General features: G+C 36.7%; 3 protein-coding genes across 9 annotated transcripts in view; 2 read left to right on the top strand and 1 right to left on the bottom strand.

Annotated features, from left to right (window-relative positions):
- The window catches only part of LOC135124323 (collagen alpha-1(IX) chain-like), a 28,648-nt gene extending 15,845 nt beyond the window's left edge, over positions 1-12,803 (top strand). Inside the window, exons 6-21 of the mRNA XM_064049302.1 lie at positions 2,232-2,303; positions 2,355-2,453; positions 2,524-2,631; positions 2,931-3,038; positions 3,089-3,262; positions 3,311-3,454; positions 3,498-3,663; positions 3,713-3,864; positions 3,916-4,176; positions 4,226-4,396; positions 4,442-4,633; positions 4,681-4,827; positions 11,752-11,806; positions 11,876-11,977; positions 12,216-12,383; positions 12,434-12,803. Coding sequence (XP_063905372.1) covers positions 2,232-2,303; positions 2,355-2,453; positions 2,524-2,631; positions 2,931-3,038; positions 3,089-3,262; positions 3,311-3,454; positions 3,498-3,663; positions 3,713-3,864; positions 3,916-4,176; positions 4,226-4,396; positions 4,442-4,633; positions 4,681-4,827; positions 11,752-11,806; positions 11,876-11,977; positions 12,216-12,383; positions 12,434-12,630 — 2,316 coding nt within the window. The 3' untranslated portion in view covers positions 12,631-12,803. The remainder of the gene's footprint in view (positions 1-2,231; positions 2,304-2,354; positions 2,454-2,523; positions 2,632-2,930; positions 3,039-3,088; positions 3,263-3,310; positions 3,455-3,497; positions 3,664-3,712; positions 3,865-3,915; positions 4,177-4,225; positions 4,397-4,441; positions 4,634-4,680; positions 4,828-11,751; positions 11,807-11,875; positions 11,978-12,215; positions 12,384-12,433) is intronic.
- On the bottom strand, positions 9,843-11,617 carry LOC135124325 (G2/mitotic-specific cyclin-B2-like). 2 transcript variants are annotated; one of them, XM_064049306.1, is made up of 2 exons: positions 11,468-11,617; positions 9,843-11,150 (listed from the first exon to the last, which is right to left on the bottom strand). In XM_064049306.1, exon 2 carries the CDS (start codon positions 11,148-11,150, stop codon positions 10,035-10,037), a length of 1,116 nt encoding a protein of 371 aa, XP_063905376.1. In that variant the 5' UTR covers positions 11,468-11,617; the 3' UTR covers positions 9,843-10,034. The 2 variants fall into 2 exon arrangements, with proteins under 2 accessions (XP_063905376.1, XP_063905377.1); XM_064049307.1 differs by lacking the exon at positions 11,468-11,617 and adding an exon at positions 11,335-11,450.
- Positions 12,804-15,842: 3,039 nt separating the features above from the next.
- The window catches only part of LOC135124320 (dystrobrevin beta), a 36,260-nt gene continuing 34,594 nt past the window's right edge, over positions 15,843-17,508 (top strand). For all 6 annotated transcript variants that reach the window (XM_064049293.1, XM_064049294.1, XM_064049292.1 and 3 more), the window contains exons 1-3: positions 15,843-15,965; positions 16,260-16,406; positions 16,456-16,672. In XM_064049293.1, the coding sequence (XP_063905363.1) occupies positions 16,262-16,406; positions 16,456-16,672 (362 nt within the window). In that variant the 5' untranslated portion in view covers positions 15,843-15,965; positions 16,260-16,261. The remainder of the gene's footprint in view (positions 15,966-16,259; positions 16,407-16,455; positions 16,673-17,508) is intronic.

Genomic DNA, 17,508 nt, shown 5'->3' with positions numbered 1-17,508 from the left:
GGTCATGGGCGAGAGACTAACTAACTAAAAGTTTTATTACTAGTTATTGTAATAACTGATCACGAATGTGTGGTTTAGTTGTTAAAGGTCGCAAAAGAACCAATTTTTAAATCATTATAACTCCATCAAAATGTGAGAAAGAATTGTTTTACTATTTTTCTCGGCCATTTTCCAGACACCCGGTATAGGATAATATTTTTCTAAAGATATTCAAATTACAATTAAATATATCAATAGATGGAGAGAAGTAGGTCACTAATTAGTCTTGCAATTCTGATAGAAGGAGAGTGAAATCCATAGTTAGTTATTTGAAGCTCACTAGAAAACAAATCATTCCCTTTAGTGTTATAATTAGGAACTCGAAAGTTAAAAAAAAAATAATTAAAATTGGACAATCAAAGTGGTTATGCAAGATTTTATAACTGTGTGGTGACACAATAATAAGTAGTAGTAAGCGAATAAAGATAAGCCGCTTTGTAGTCTAGTGGTCAGAGCACTCGCCGGCAAGCGGGAAAGGTGTGGTTCGATTCCCGCCGGACAGCAACATTTTTCTTCGCTAACCTACAACCGTAAAGTAACATGAATTTATTCTGACGAAACTTAAGTGATTACAATCCTAGCAACTGAAAACTATCGTCGTAAAAATGGTTGTTTTTGTCAATTTTAAGTTTAAATAAAATGAAATTAACCAACTTTCTGTGTATCTTTTCAATACGCTCAACTCTATTTCTGTAATATGGATTCCAAATGACGCAGCCATATTCAAGAATAGACCTAACCAACGAATGAAATAATTTAATAATTACCATTACATTATTGAAATGTTTACACTGCATTTTTATAAATCCAGTTAATCTATACGCTCTTTTTATGATACCATCTATATGAAAATTATATTTAAGTCGAGAATCCAAAATAATGCCTAGGTCCGAAATGGTTGCAACTCTTTGAAGACTGATGTTACCAATAGAATATTGATATTCAAGAGGATGTATTATCCATACGAAAGTTATAATTTTACATTTATCTATATTTAAGGACATATCTGACTGATTTCTTCGAACTATGTATTAGCATAATTCCAAAAACTATTTGGTATTTTAATTAACGTTATTTTCTTCACACGTAATATTTTTTTATAATCTTGCTTAATAGAAGATTTAACTAAAGTTATCATATCCTTATATTTACGAAATAAACCCATACGCCGCCCCGGAACGACGCCTATGGGTTTTCTAGTATGTGCGGCGATAATGGGCGATTCATCGTCGGTGACGGCGGCCGGACGGCGTTCGCTAAAGAAAAGTCTGGAAGGAGCGCATGACTGTTTAAATAGGAACCACCATCGGCAGCGGTCAGTGAAGTCCAGACAATGGGAGACGTGGAGTCTAGTCAAATCCATTCCAGCCGGAATTATTATGTACATAATCGCTGTATGATTAGTCGTGTAAATTTCAGTTACTAAGAAATTGGTTTTACCCGCGCCGATTTTTAAGTCACCGATCAACGTAACAGGATACTCCACCTACAATTAACTTAACAGAAACTATACTCACAGAAACAAATAAATTTTCACAGGTATTATTTACAGGAAGAGTGATTTGATAAGATGAACACTAGAAAGGGCAGCAATTAGCACATCTCCTCCTCTGGATTTAGTACTTGTGGTAGTATCACGGTCTTTTCCAGAAACGGTGTAATTTTCATAGCAGTTTCAGTTTTCGTTGTGAGTCCATTTACATTTTGACAGAATAGGTGCGGATTTATATGCACAAATATTTGTCAAAATAAGCGCATTTATATGCACAAAATTTCTTCGAAATATGCAGTTGTATGCACAAGAAATGTCTACAGTTACATTTATTACGTCACTTAATAAAAAAAAACTTGTTATGGCCTTTTTGTCAGTTTTTATTGCTAATTTGTTTCACAATTTATAAATATACATATACATAAAGAACGCAAGAATTTACATTAAACAAAACTATCCACTATGGTATTTACGTTAAAAATTACTTGGGCCAATCAGATTTCAGCGTTTCTAAGATATCTTACAGTCACGCTTCAATTTGGATCCTTGATAAATTCCGAAAAAATTTAGGCTAGGACAAATTATTTCTTTAATAATAATAATTAATATATAATTAGTATTTCTGGTATTTAACTAATAATACTTGAAAGCAGTTAATAAAAAACCTAATACATTAAAAAAAAACGTACATTTTTTCTAGATTGATCTACAATGGATGGTGATGAGCTGCGACCCCACCAAACCCGAACGCGAAACCTGCGAGGAAATCCCGGTATTATATTTTATTCAAACTAAAACCTCCTTAAAGTCGCGTTTCTTCTAGGAAATAAGACCCGTGCAGCCACCTTTACGACAAGGCGCGGGCCCCGAATCCTGCGCCGTGATCTGTCCCCAGGGACCTCCCGGCTACAACGGCACAGACGTGAGTATAACCCACCCTCAACCCACCACCACCAATTCCACACAAAGTAACACACACAAATGAAACTAAGGGCGCCCCTGGATTACCCGGAGAAGCCGGCCAGCCTGGACCACCAGGTCGACGAGGAGCTCAGGGTCCCCGAGGCGAGAGAGGAGAGTTCGGAAGACCTGGATATCCCGTATGTCGCTGTGGACTTGAGGCGGTTTAACACTTAACCCAGAACACAAACGACTTAAAATTGCACAAATCGGCTAATTGGGTGTTAATGCTTGTTACTAACAGGGGAGGCCGGGGCCGCGGGGTCCCATGGGCATAATTGGCGAGCCAGGATTGCCTGGACGCCGTGGATTCCCAGGACCGCCGGGATCACGAGGTGCAACTGTACGTTTTTAGATGCGTAAATGCATGCGTTGCCGTAGGGATTTTTTAGCTTTTTTACACTAGTGTGGTTCCGTTGACAGTTTTGATGTTAATTAGGGCTCACCCGGCTTACAAGGTCTTCCCGGTATCAAAGGGGTACGAGGCCCTCAAGGAACACCGGGTTCATCCGGTAAAGACGGCTTATCTGGTGCAAAGGGAGAAAAAGTACGTTTTGTTTATGAACCCGATTAGTATTTCCTGTGAGCTAATTTTAGGGGGACGATGGCAACCCTGGTCCTAGAGGAGAAAGAGGAACAGATGGTAGCCCTGGTTTACCAGGAGTGCAAGGACTACCGGGTCCGCAGGGACCTCCGGGACCCATTAGTACCACCAACAATGGCCAGGTCATTCAAGGACCCATTGGACCTCAAGGACCTCCAGGACTTCCTGTATTACTAGACAGTTTTTTTGCAGGATTTGTTATGTTTTTATTGTAGGGCCCTGAAGGTCCCCGTGGAAATAGAGGCGCCAGAGGTGAACGTGGCTTCCCAGGTGTAGATGGAGTTCCCGGATTGTCAGGACGTGATGGAGAAAAAGGGGAACCGGGTGTACCAGGAGAGCGTGGTTTACCTGGAGTTGCAGTAAGTCCGTTTTAACTGATCTTTGGTACTACTTTGTTAAAAGGGACCACCAGGTGCCCCCGGACTTCAAATTGGACAACAAACAGCAACCACAGTGCCGGTAGTTCCGGGACCACGCGGCGAACCGGGATTTCCTGGAGTTTCAGGTATGAAGGGCAACAAAGGAGAACGAGGTGAAAAAGGCGAACCGGGAGCAAAGGGAGAGCAAGGTAAAAAGTATTTGTGCTGAGTGTAAAAATCTCTTATATTGTGATACAGGTGAACGAGGTTTCACTGGACTTTCTGGATTGGATGGTCTTCCTGGTACTGCCGGTAGAGTAGGACTTCCAGGATCAGCGGGTCCTAAAGGCGAGCCTGGTTTCGTTGGACCACCAGGGTCACAAGGCCCTATAGGTCCAGCGGGATTACCGGTAATATTACATCAATTACCAACACTAAAAAAATAAAAAAAAATGTCCAAGGGGTCGCAGGGCCTGCCTGGTCCTCCAGGTCCCTCAGGTGAAAAAGGCGAAAGTGGCTCGCAAGGACCGCCAGGTCCACCGGGAATAGTATCTTCGTCGGGAGACAAATCCTTCCCTGGCGCTCCCGGAGAACCAGGAATTCCAGGCTCAGATGGAGAAAAAGGAGAACGAGGTTTCCCCGGTCTTCCCGGCCCACCGGGCCTCGTCGGTTTACAAGGACCTCAAGGTCCTGAAGGACTCTCTGGTAAAGACGGCGAACAGGTTAGTCACAACCTTCATCAAACTCATTTAAAATGGGCTTTCCACTTAGGGTCCACCTGGAATCCAAGGACCCTCTGGCCCGTCAGGTCCTGAAGGCAGGCCTGGCCAACCTGGTCGTCCCGGTCCACCCGGATTGGCCGGACTCTCAGGAGACAAAGGTGACCACGGTGAACGGGGCGAGCAAGGACCCGTAGGACCTCGAGGATTACCCGGCTCTCTGGTACATTTTAAACTAAATTAGAAGTCAAGGTTTATTCGGAAATAGGGTCCTACAGGTTTACCTGGAAGTCCTGGTACAAGTGGTTTGCCTGGAGTACAAGGGCGGCCGGGACCACCTGGACCCCCAGGCGCTCCAGGACCACCAGGGGAAGGCGGCACGGTAGGCCAGCTGATTGTGGATAGTGCGGGAGCACCGGGAGCGCATGGACCAAGGGGACATCAGGGACCTCCAGGACTGGTAAGGACACAGGTTGTGGTACAGTAGTGTGTAAGTTTGAGGTGTAGCCAGGAGAGAGAGGCGCGTCTGGTGACAGAGGTCCAGAGGGACAACCAGGCTTTCCAGGAATACCGGGGAAGGAAGGTCCTCCGGGGCTACCTGGGCCGCCGGGACAACGGGGACAGCCGGGACTACCAGGCACGCAGGGATTGCCGGTATGTGCTAATTCTACAAACATTTTGTGACGTTTCATGATTCCGGAAGTGCGAAAAAGTAGGTCGCCGGTCGATGACATCTAAAACTAGTGGGCTGACTTAATTAAAAAATCCAAACGTCAACTCGTTTCAATTATTGTGAAGTATTTTGACGTAGTATTGGTTGTATACTTCCGCTGCATTGATTTTTTTTTTATTGAATGAGATCTATGGGGTATTTTCAGAGTAAAAAAATATCTCGATATACATTTGGTATATTTTGTTTTTTTTCTTAATATACACAGTCTGCTTTGAACAAGCCGATACTCAAAAACATGTTTTTAATTTCTTGTACTTCTGCGCCCCCTTGGTTCACGGCGAATAAAAAAAATCATCACAATTGAGATAGGGCGGGTGGGCGGGCTTATAATTTGGCTTTTTATTTGAATATGTGAAGACTTCTTTTCACAACATGAAACTTAAAACATGGAAAATTTGTATAAAGAAAAACCGATTTTGCAATTAGGCTCCGCCCCATAATTGCAAAGTCCATATTTCCTTGCAAAAATGTACCATTTTAGCCATGTTTTAAGTTTCTTGTTGTGAAAAGATGGCTACGCATATTTAGAAAAAACAGGCAAAATATAAGCCCCACCTGCCCGCCCCATCTCGATTCGGATGATTTTTTTTTATTCGTCGTAAGGCGAGGGGCGGAGCTTAATTCCAAAATCCATATTTCTTTACAAAAATTTACCATTTTTGAACGTATTTTGAGATTCTCAGAATAAAAAAGATCATAACAATTGAAATGGGGTGGGTGGGCGGGGTTTATATTTTGCCTTTTTTTATTAATATACATACTTACTATTCTTTGAACAACGCGATACTCAAAAACATTTTTTTAAAACCGAAACATTGAAAAATCGAAATATCGAAGAACTGAAAATCTAAAAATGGAAAAAATGGAAAATTCAAAAATCTAAAACTTAAAAAACCGAATAACGAAAAATCGAGAAATCGAAACTCCCAAATTTAAAAAATTGGATAACTGAAAAATCGAAACATCGAAAAACCGAGAAATCAAAAAATCAAAAGATCAAGAAATCGTGGAGTCGAAAAGTCGAACAATTGAACAATTTATAAAGAGAAATTGGCAATCAAAATATCGAAAAATCCAAATCTCGATAAATCGAGAAATCAAAAAACTTAAAAATTCGAAAAATTGAGAGATTGAAAGATCAAAAGAACGAGAAATCGAAAAGTGATGAAGTCGAAAAATCGAAAAATAGAGAAATCGACAAACACAAAGTTGAAAAATTGGAAAAGTGGAAAAGTGGACAAATCAAAAAACGAAAAAATGGAAAACTGGAAAAACTGAGAAACTGAAATAGGGCAAAATAAAAAATTGAAAAACTGATAAATCGAAAACCTGAACAATCAAATCTCGATAAATCGGGAATGAAAAATTAACAAATTGAAAAATTGAAAAACAGAACATCTAAAACCAGGAAGTCGAAACATCGAAAGATTAAGAAATATTGAAAAATTAAAATATCAAGATTGAAAAATCTAAAATTTAAAAATCCAAAAATTGAAAAATCGAAAAAGTAAAAAAGTAGACACATCGAAAAATCCAGAAGTCAAAAATAGAAAAGCCGAAGAATTGAAATATTGAAAAATCCTAAAACTGAAATATCTAAAAACTGAAAAATCGAAAAATCAAAAAATTAAAGAACTGGAAAATCGAAACACTCGAAGGTCAAGAAATGGGAAAATCAAAACATCGATTGACTGAAAAATCGAAAAATCGAGAGTTTATGAAAGTCAAATTTGAATAATTAAAAAATCGAAAATTTGACAAAATGACAATTGAAAAACAGAAAATCTAAAACCGGGAAGTCGAAAAATCAAAAGATTAAGAAATTGAAATATTTGAAAAATTCGAAAACACGAAAAACGGAAATATCGAAGAACTGAAATGAAAAATCGAAAAATCTAAAATTTAAAATTCGAAAAAGTAAAATAATCAACACATCGAAAAATTCAGGAGTCAAAAATCGAAAAGTCGAAATACTGAAAAATCCCAAAACTGAGATATCCAAAAACTGAAAAATGAAAGAAAAACTGGAAAATGGAAAACCTGAAAAATCCGAAAACTGAAATATCAAAAAACTGAGAACCTAAAAAATCGAAAAATCCAAAAAGTGAAGTCGAAAAATCGAAACCTTAAAAGAACTAAAAAATGAAAAATTGAAAAATTAAGGAATTGAAGAACAGGAATATCGAAACCCTCGAAAGTCAAGAAATGGGAAAATCAAAACATCGATTAATTGAAAAATCGAAAATTTGAAAAAACGATAATTGAAAAACAGAAAATCTAAAACCGGCAACTCGGAAAGTCGATAGATTAAGAAATCAAAACATTTGAAAAATTCGAAAACACGAAAAACGGAAATATCGAAGAACTGAAATGAAAAATCGAAAAATCTAAAATTTAAAATTCGAAAAAGTAAAATAATCAACACATCGAAAAATCCAGGAGTTAAAAATCGAAATACTGAAAAATCCCAAAACTGAGATATCCAAAAACTGAAAAATGAAAGAAAAACTGAAAAATGGAAAACCTGAAAAATCCGAAAACTGAAATATCCAAAAAATGAGAACCTAAAAAATCGAAAAATTGAGCAATCGAAAAATTCAAAAAGTGAAGTCGAAAAATCGAAACCTTAAAAGAACTAAAAAATGAAAAATTGAAAAATTAAAGAATTGAAGAACAGGAATATCGAAACCCTCGAAAGTCAAGAAATGGGAAAATCAAAACATCGATTAATTGAAAAATCGAAAATTTGAAAAAACGATAATTGAAAAACAGAAAATCTAAAACCGGCAACTCGGAAAGTCGATAGATTAAGAAATCAAAACATTTGAAAAATTCGAAAACACGAAAAACGGAAATATCGAAGAACTGAAATGAAAAATCGAAAAATCTAAAATTTAAAATTCGAAAATGTAAAATAATCAACACATCGAAAAATCCAGGAGTCAAAAATCGAAATACTGAAAAACCCCAAAACTGAGATATCCAAAAACTGAAAAATGAAAGAAAAACTGGAAAATGGAAAACCTGAAAAATCCGAAAACTGAAATATCAAAAAACTGAGAACCTAAAAAATCGAAAAATTGAGCAATCGAAAAATCCAAAAAGTGAAGTCGAAAAATCGAAACCTTAAAAGAACTAAAAAATGAAAAATTGAAAAATTAAAGAATTGAAAAACAGGAATATCGAAACCCTCGAAAGTCAAGAAATGGGAAAATCAAAACATCGATTAATTGAAAAATCGAAAATTTGAAAAAACGATAATTGAAAAACAGAAAATCTAAAACCGGCAACTCGGAAAGTCGATAGATTAAGAAATCAAAACATTTGAAAAATTCGAAAACACGAAAAACGGAAATATCGAAGAACTGAAATGAAAAATCGAAAAATCTAAAATTTAAAATTCGAAAAAGTAAAATAATCAACACATCGAAAAATCCAGGAGTCAAAAATCGAAAAGTCGAAATACTGAAAAATCCCAAAACTGAGATATCCAAAAACTGAAAAATGAAAGAAAAACTGAAAAATGGAAAACCTCAAAAATCCGAAAACTGAAATATCAAAAAACTGAGAACCTAAAAAATCGAAAAATTGAGCAATCGAAAAATCCAAAAAGTGAAGTCGAAAAATCGAAACCTTAAAAGAACTAAAAAATGAAAAATTGAAAAATTAAAGAATTGAAGAACAGGAATTCGAAACCCTCGAAAGTCAAGAAATGGGAAAATCAAAACATCGATTAATTGAAAAATCTAAAATTTAAAAATCGAAAAATTGAAAAAACGACAATTGAAAATCTAAAACCGGGAAGTCGAAAAATCGAAAGATTAAGAAATCGAAACATTTGAAAAATTGAAATATGGAACAGCAGAAATGAAAAATCAAGAAATCGAAAAATCTAAAATTTTAAATATTGAGAAATCTAAAATTTAAAAATCGAAAAAGTAAAAAGTCGACACATCGAAAAATCCAGACGTCAAAAATGGAAAAGTCGAAGAACAGAAATATTGAAAAATCCCAAAACTGAAATATCGAAAAACTGAAAAAAAACTGACGAATCGAAAAACTGAAAAATCCAAAATCTGAGAATTAAAGAATCGAAAAATTGAGAAATCGAAAAATCAAAAAAGTGAAGTCGAAATATCGAAACCTTAAAAAAAATCAAAAACCTGCAAAATCGTAAGATCGAAACATTGAATAATAAGTAAACTGAAAAATCCCAAAACTGAAATGTCCAAAAACTGAGACACTAAAAAATTGAGAAATCGAAAAACCAAAAACCCGAAAAATCAATTAATTGAACAATTAAAGAGTTTATAAAAGTCAAAAATTGAAAAGTCGAACTTTTAAAAATCGTAAAATTGAAGAGAAAAACTGAAAACCGAGAAATTGAAAAATTGTAAAATCCAAAAATTGAATAATAAATAGGAGTAAACTGAAAAGTCCCCAAACTAAAATTTCGATAAAAACTGAGAATTCGAAAGTTGATACAGCAAGAAATTATGGTCGAAACCGGTTAGGATATGTATCAGATCATCGATCATGGCTTATAAATCAAATCGTTTCCAAACGCTTAGAGTCGACATTGGCCTGAGTGCGCTCTGGTCTGTAGATCAAACAAGTTCTCCGACGACGAACCGTAATTCGTGTGACCTGAATTAAAGTGAAGGAAACAGTAAGCAGCTTGTGATATTCTGGTAAATCTAGTGTCAATTTTTTAGTTAGAAACAAACACTGTTGCCAACATAAGTCGAGGAGTCCTCAACTGTGATTTAATTTAAACTATGACGCTTCTCTGTGTTCTCTGGTTCCCAGATATCCCATACGAATTACGAGTTACCAATCATACGCACTTTTCACACAACAAATTATTTATTTAATAATTCATTTAAACTATTCTTTTATTTTACAGTTTGTTATTATAAACTATAATATACGATTTTCTGGACAACTATTGATAGAATAAAGGATATCAAAATATTTTGTAGACGCTTCCTTTATTCCACAATTTCTGTAATACAAACACGATTTTAGTGTAATTGTATTACAGAATGTTTTGTCAACTACCACAACATCATCAGATTTTGTAAAAATATATAAAACGCACTACAATAATTAAAATAATAAAAATGGATCACACTTTCAGCGAAGTCTCAGCCAGTCTTTTAACCAAAAACCCTTTTAATTTCGGATTCAAACTAACCTTATTGAATTTAGTATCCGCATATTTTTCTTGAACAGACTTATGTTTTGAGGATTCTGTAGCTATTAGCAGTTTTGCAAATTTAACAACTACGTGTTTGAATTCGGAATATTTACAATTAGAATACTGTGCGAGGCGTCCGGTCCATACTTTAGATGGACAAGTTGCGTTGCTAAAAATGGCAATCGATAAACAACAAGCAGCTGCAGCTTGCAACGAAGGTCTAATATGTGACATATCGTGGTCCAAAAGGGCCAGTTCTAACAAGTACTTGGAAAGATTATGCTGTTCGAATTTAACATCTGCTAATTTACTATATCGCCTTAAAAAATGAATGGAAAGCGGTTTCCCTAAATTATATTGCAAAGCCGTTAAAATACTGATCTCCATCTTCAAAATCTCATCCGTCGAAAACGTGTTGTCACATATATACTTGAAATCCTGCAGTCCCGGGTAGTACATCTCCTCGTATTTACAAGCGATCAACAAAGCCGATGTTCCCACTAGCTGCAAACTTTCCCGACCCACCTGAGTGTTGTCTTGGAGGTACCTGTCGATCAGCGAAATGCACATGTGTAGGGTTTCGAGGCAGAGCCCGAAATTCTCGTGGACGCGGATCAACCAGTTAACTAAAATGGCACGCATTCGAGACGTTGACTTATGGCTCTCGAGAAAATTCGCTCGTATGGGGTACTTCAGCTCCATTTCGTGGAGGTATTTGAAAATATCACCCTGGTATTCTGATACCATTTGGGGGTCAGTGCACGTCTCTGAGTCATTTTCAAGAGCGGTTGGTAGCTGGGAAGAAGAGAAGGCTTTGTTGACGGGGGGGTTGTCTTTTTTTGCTGGTTGGACGGGCTTGGGGGCTTCTTTTGCTTCTTTGGCGGGGTCCGGCTTCTTGCTATCGAGAAGTTTGTTGCTTAGCTCGTCTAAGGGTGGTCGTTTTGTTACGACAATTGGTTTGATGAGGTGAGATTTTCCTGCTTTTGCAGTGATGTTTTCACGGTCGGGGAGTGTAGGGACGATATCACGATGGCGAAGGGCCATCTAAAACGGAAAATATGAGATTATCACGGATAGTTTTTATCGTGTTTTTATCTTTGTTTTTGAAATGACTGATTTATTTTTAAATGCTTTTAAAGCAGCGTTTTAATGCAATTAGACGTCACAATATAACGTGAAAGATCGAAACTAAATAAATAAATAAATTAAATGAGCGAGAATTTATTACATAGTTTTTCAGACTGCTTTAAACCTTTGACAAAAACCGCCATGAAAATGACCGTTATCACTTAAGGTTACTTCACATTCAAAATTAAAACCAATTTAAGACTAAAATGAATAAACAAATTCAAATAACTCACCTTCCAGTATATATAAAAACGGTAAAAGTCTGTGTAAAATATAAAAGTCACTTATTCTTCACACCGTGGAAATTATTTGTTAAATGAAACGATCTAGCAAGCAACTGTCCACTGGATGTACTGGACATTTAAATCCATCGGCGCCTGTGATTGGTCGAATAGATTCAAATTCAAGGCTAGAAACGCCTACCAACCGAACTGCGCTAAATTTAAAATTTCTGCATAGGCAACCAGCAATTCTTACTAGTTGTAAATAAATTGATTTAAAAATTAATTAATTTCAGGGTAAAAGCTTCACCGAGGCGGAAGTCCGAGACATCTGCGCAGCAGTCTTACGAGGTAAAATTTCTCCCAATTTTTAAATTCCACAAAAATGTGTCACCCGTTAAAATGTACTTTTGCGCTCAGACCAGCTAGCTGAATTGACAGCGACTCTCACAGGACCGCCTGGGCCTCCAGGTCACTCCCGACCTGGTCGTCCGGGTCCCCCAGGTGTCCAAGGTCCTCCAGGTACTCTTAAAATTTTCCAGCACAACTAGTTGAATTTTAACCACTCCATTAACTAATAGTAAGACTTGCATGCAGATAGACACGCTGAACTAATATCGGGGTTACGGGGGCCGCCTGGGCCTCCTGGCTTGACGAGAACCGGCATTCCAGGAAAATCAGGAGTCCCCGGTATCCCAGGTTAGCTTTTCACGTAGTATTTGTTCGTAAACTAGAGGCTAATTGAACTGTACTGTGAAAGGTGACACCGGCCCGCCGGGTTTGCCTGGTGAGAGGGGCTTCACGGGACTGCCGGGAACAGCGGGTCCTCCGGGTTCGATAGGACTGACGGGCGAACGAGGCGAGAAAGGAGACAGAGGTGTGGAAGGCGTGGGGATTGAGGGACCAATGGGACCTAGAGGTTTACCAGGTAGATTTTTAATTTGATCCATGATGGGTTTGTACAGTGTGTTGCTACAGGACCTCCAGGACCTCCGGGAGTTGGAATCGTGGGTAGAGCAGGCGACAGAGGCGAGACAGGACGACCAGGACCTCCAGGACTAAGAGGAACACCGGGACCTCAAGGGGCCCCCGGATTTTGCGAATTTTGTAACAATGCTCAGAATTATCAGTACTATGTGGCGGCGAGATCAGGCGGAACGGATAAAGGGCCGTAACGATTTTATTTTTATCCGATTGTGTTCAAGGTGCTAATATTTTTAAATACATATTCTCACATTTAATGAAGTGTTCCTAATTTCTTATATTATTAGTACTTAATGACGTAGAAAAACAGAAAATGTGTACATATTTTCCACTGCCGAACTAATAAATATATAAAATAATCGTGGGTATGATTTTTTATTTATAAACGGAGGGGTTGTTTGGAATTTGTCGTGTCCCTAGAGTACAATTAAATAAAGCTTCCGAAAAAGTCTTGTTCTGGAACGAAGATATAAATTATCTATGAGCCAACTATTTTCCGCCGAGTCAAATCGTCTTTTAACTGTTTCAAACAAAAAAATTTTGAAAATTACGAAAAATGTTTCTCACTTTTCTCGCTAATTTTCGGAAATTGAAAAATAGTCGGAAATGTCAAAAGTGCGAAAATTAGTATTATCTTATCAAATACTGTAATCTTAAAACGTTTGCAATATTTCAGTACATTAGCTTTTGAAATTTTAAAAATTAAAACCTCGAGGGTCCCAACTGTCTTTTTTAAATGTAAAACCTTTTCGGGAGCCACAATTTTTTTTTAATGTGAAACCTCTGGAGTCCCAATTGTCTTTTTTAAAAATGTAAAACCATCGCGAGAGCCCCAAATCTATTTTTTTTAGAATGTGGAACCTTCTCGGGGCACCCAATTGTCTTTTTTAAAAATGTAAAACCTCGGGATCCCCAAACGTCTTTTTTTTAAGTCAAACCTCGGGATCCTAACTGTCTTTTTTAAAAATACTTATTAAACCTTCTCGGGGGCGCCAAATGTCTTGTTTTTAATGTAAAACCTTCTCGAGGGTCCCAATTGTCTTTCTTAAAAATGTAAAACCTTCTCGGGGGCCCCTAATGTATTTTTTTTTAGAATGTGAAACCTTCTCGGGGCTCCCAGTTGTCTTTTTTAAACAAATAAAACCTTCTCGGGGAGGGCCCAATGTTTTTTTTTAATGTGAAACCTTCTCGGGAGTCCCAGTTGTCCTTTTTGAAAATGTAAAACCTTCTCGGGGGTCTCAAATGTATTTTTTTTAGAATGTGAAATTTTCTCGGGGCTCCCATTTGTCTTTTTCAAAAATGTAAAACCTTCTCGGAGGTCCCAAATGTATTTAATGCCACAAATTTTGCATAATTTTCATTACAATTCTTCTTAGAGACCAAAGCAACAATACATTTTTTCAAAAATTTTGATTTTTTATCAAGCTTTTAACAACGTAACCTGCGCAACTGTACAAAGCATTTTTTCTCTCAAAGAAAGTTCTTTTTTCTTCAAATTCCAATTTCTAGGTAAAGCTAAATTTTCTTTTCCTTTAGCAACATCATTTCTTTTCTGTAATTATTTTTAATATAACTCAAAAAACCAACTAAAGGTGTTGTTTTGTCGGTTTCGTAACTTGAGTTATTTGAAACGTCCAAATATTGAGAAACTGATAAAAGTTTTAAGTCATATTTAAACTGAATGGCCGTAGAGACCGGATTTGGGAAAATACATTTTCTAAACAATCTTGAGAAAATCTCGATGTTAATAAATATGAGTTTTTTTTTTCGTTCAAAAACAAGTTTTCAGGTCTAAAATTGATGTTGTAGTCAGTATAACACCTGTTTGAATAGGCTTCCAAACTGCTTTTTCAAATTTGTCAGAAGCGACTTTTAAGTTTAAAAATAACTTAATGAACTGTTGAAGGAATTCTATAGTTTCCCTATAGATAGCCATATTAAACTTGTTCAAGGCCAAAATAGTTGATCTAGAAGTAATCAACTGGAACCACCTATGTACAATATCAATAAAAACAGCTGTCGTTAGAGAAAATTTGTCTTCTCTCTCCACTTCCGCTGGATTTTTTTTTAATTTTCTCCACAGTTCTCAGTTATTTGAAGACAAATTGTCAAAAATATTTTAGATTCGTAATTTGCGAAAAATTATCTATAAGCCAACTATTTTCCGTTGAGTCAGATCGTGTTTTAACTGTTTCAAAGAAAAAAATTATGGAAATTACGAAAAATGTTTGTCACTTTTCTCGCTAATTTTCGGAAATAGTTGAAAAACAGTCGGAAATGTCAAAAGTGCGAAAATTAGTAATATCTCATCAAATACTAGCCCCGCCCACCCACCCTCTATTTTCTTGGAAGGTATGTGATATGCCAAAATCAGTTTTGTCTTAGCAAGTACTATTTAATTATTATTTAATAATTTATTTAGCCATTTCAATATAGAATATAGTACTTAAGATAAGACTGAAATTGGCAAATCACATACCTTCCAAGAAAATAGAGGGTGGGTGGGTGGGGCTAGTATTTGCTGAGGTAAGACGGATTTTGGCAAATCACATATCTTGTAAGAAAATAGAGCGTGGGTGGGCGGGGCTAGGATTTCATAAGATAAATTTGCGATTAATACCCTGTTAAACTAGAAACTCAACGTTTTCCTCTCAAAGCCATTTGGAACGATTTCAAATTTTTTTGGAAACTTTGGGGATTTTTTTTGAACATTTTCCCCGCAGTTCTCAGTTATTTGAAGACAAATTGTCAAAAATATTTTAGATTCATAACCGCGAAAAATTATCTATAAGCCAACTATTTTCCGCCGAGTCAAATCGTCTTTTAACTGTTTCAAAAGAAAATTACGAAAAATGTTTCTCACTTTTCTCGCTAATTTTCGGATCGGATATCCGAATTTGGGAAAATACATTTTCTAGACAATCTTGAGAAAATCTCGATGAGTATTTTTTTTCGTTCAAAAACGAGTTTTGCAGGTCTAAAATTGATGTTGTAGTCAGCATAACAGCTGTTTGAAGAGGCTTCCAACTGCTTTTTCAAATTTGTCAGGAGCGACTTTTAAGTTTAAATCAAATTTTTCGATTTTTAGTTACTTTAAGTACCAACCTTAAATTACATATGTATTATATGTATTTAACTGTTTGATCTAAGGAAATAACTCGTCCCAGATTACGGCTTATAAATTGAATAGTTAGTTAGTTTGTAAAAGATGGAATTTATGCCATAAGTGGTTTTCCCTTGTATATTCACGTTCACGAAGTCGGTGAACGAGTTATGAATGACAGGCCTACGAATTATGGATCTTGAACATTATGGCTCCTTTTTCGCTACTCACAAATCGTTATTTATGCAACCCACTTACAGAGTGGTTGACCTGGTTGACGAGCCACCACTGGTCGGGGGCAGTTGCTCGAATAAAATGGCGTACGTTGTGTGGTGCTGTGTACTATATCTCTCACATTTTTAGCTTTTTCATAAAAAATATAGTCACAATTCGTCTAAATAGGTTAAAATCAAATAGTAACCAGTAAGTACAACCGTTTTTAATTGAAGAAATCGCCCCCACCGCTAAAATAGGCGCCTAAAATTCCATTAATCAAACCGAGTGACAGTTCGTCATGCGATCAAAGCAAATATTTTTAAACAGTTTCCCCCGCACAGTTTTATTGATGGTCCCGCAAACTATGAACCCATTTCTCGAAAAACCTACTCGAATCCACATCGGCCGCGATTGATTGACACCTGTCATTCCATTGCCGTGCCTCCAGACACCCCGACCAAAACAAATCGAAACCATGCCAATTCCTGCGATGTTTTACAGAAATGCAGGGACAAGACAACCTCTCGAGCTCGGGGGACCACAGGTTGGCCTTAATTCACGAAATGAGCGCTCACAATTTTGATCTGATTCGATTTGCCTCATACCGAACTGCCACAAAACTCAGATTTATCCAGAAAAAAGTCAGCCGTAGGTAATGTTGTCTCGATTCGACTGTTGTGTACGGGCTCGTTTTCAGTTCACGCTGTTGATATTTGGAATGTGATCGAAGCCTTCAGAGAGCAAGGTCTTCACGCTTTGGAACCGTCTTCAGAGCTCAGTGTTGCACGTCTTGAGACTCTTTTGTGTTCGCTTTATCATAGTTTGAATAAAAGGGCGCCACCCACTCAGCAAGCTCACGTCGACGTCTGTTCAAGTTTGTTACTAAATTGGCTCCTGGCCGCCTACGCCACTGTGTGAGTACCGAATTGTTTTATTTTGTAGTTTTATTAATTAATTGACCTAGTTAATTTCATCTGGGAGTCTGTTAAGAACTATTGATCAAATAGGGAAGAATTGGTACAAGTCAATATTTGTTCAGTGTTTGTGGTATTTGTGGACTAAATTTAGTCGGGCTGTCTGGTCTTCAAACTATCAAAACTTTATGTTGAATGCATCTAAAACAATGTGTGTCAGGTGGTTATTTTTAACACGTGTGTCTTCTAAAAATTTCTAAATAGTTTCAGACGCGCTACAGGTTGTTGTTTTTAAATGCCACAAAGTATAGTAATAACGCGTTTAGTTTTGACACAAATAACAGAAAAGTTGTTAATTAGTTAGTACATATAAGCTAAGCAGTAAATTTTTTTAGAAACATAGCACATACATCCCAAAATTATTTTTCTACTTAATTAATTAATAAATAAAAAGTGCCAAATTTTCTTGAAATTTTGGTTAAAAATGTGCTAATTTTATAAATTTGTGGTTATAAAGTAATCAAACTTGTTACGTTAGACGGTGCAGCGTTTATTTTTTACTCTCATTGACTCAAACAGCAAACATTGTAGATGAGAGATTTGGTAGCTAATAATAACACAAAGTAAACGAACCCACTACAATTTACATACGACACTGATTTTTGTTGTACAAATTCGATTTAGACATCGAAATATCAGAGAAAACAATGGATTGTTAACGGTTCCTCTGCTCCCAAAAATTCGATTTTATATTGATATAAACGCATTATTCTAAGAAACCATAAACTCAGAACAGGAAGGAGACGGACGACGGTCACAATTAACAATTGTTTCTT

This window comes from Zophobas morio, unplaced genomic scaffold, assembly GCF_036711695.1.
Source record: "Zophobas morio isolate AGI-343-1 ecotype UQ-CSIRO unplaced genomic scaffold, CSIRO_AGI_Zmor_V1 ptg000007l, whole genome shotgun sequence".
In the NCBI taxonomy this organism is placed as follows: domain Eukaryota; kingdom Metazoa; phylum Arthropoda; class Insecta; order Coleoptera; family Tenebrionidae; genus Zophobas; species Zophobas morio.
The sequence above is the reverse complement of the archived record's forward strand: the minus strand, read 5'-3'. Positions and strand labels throughout refer to the sequence as shown.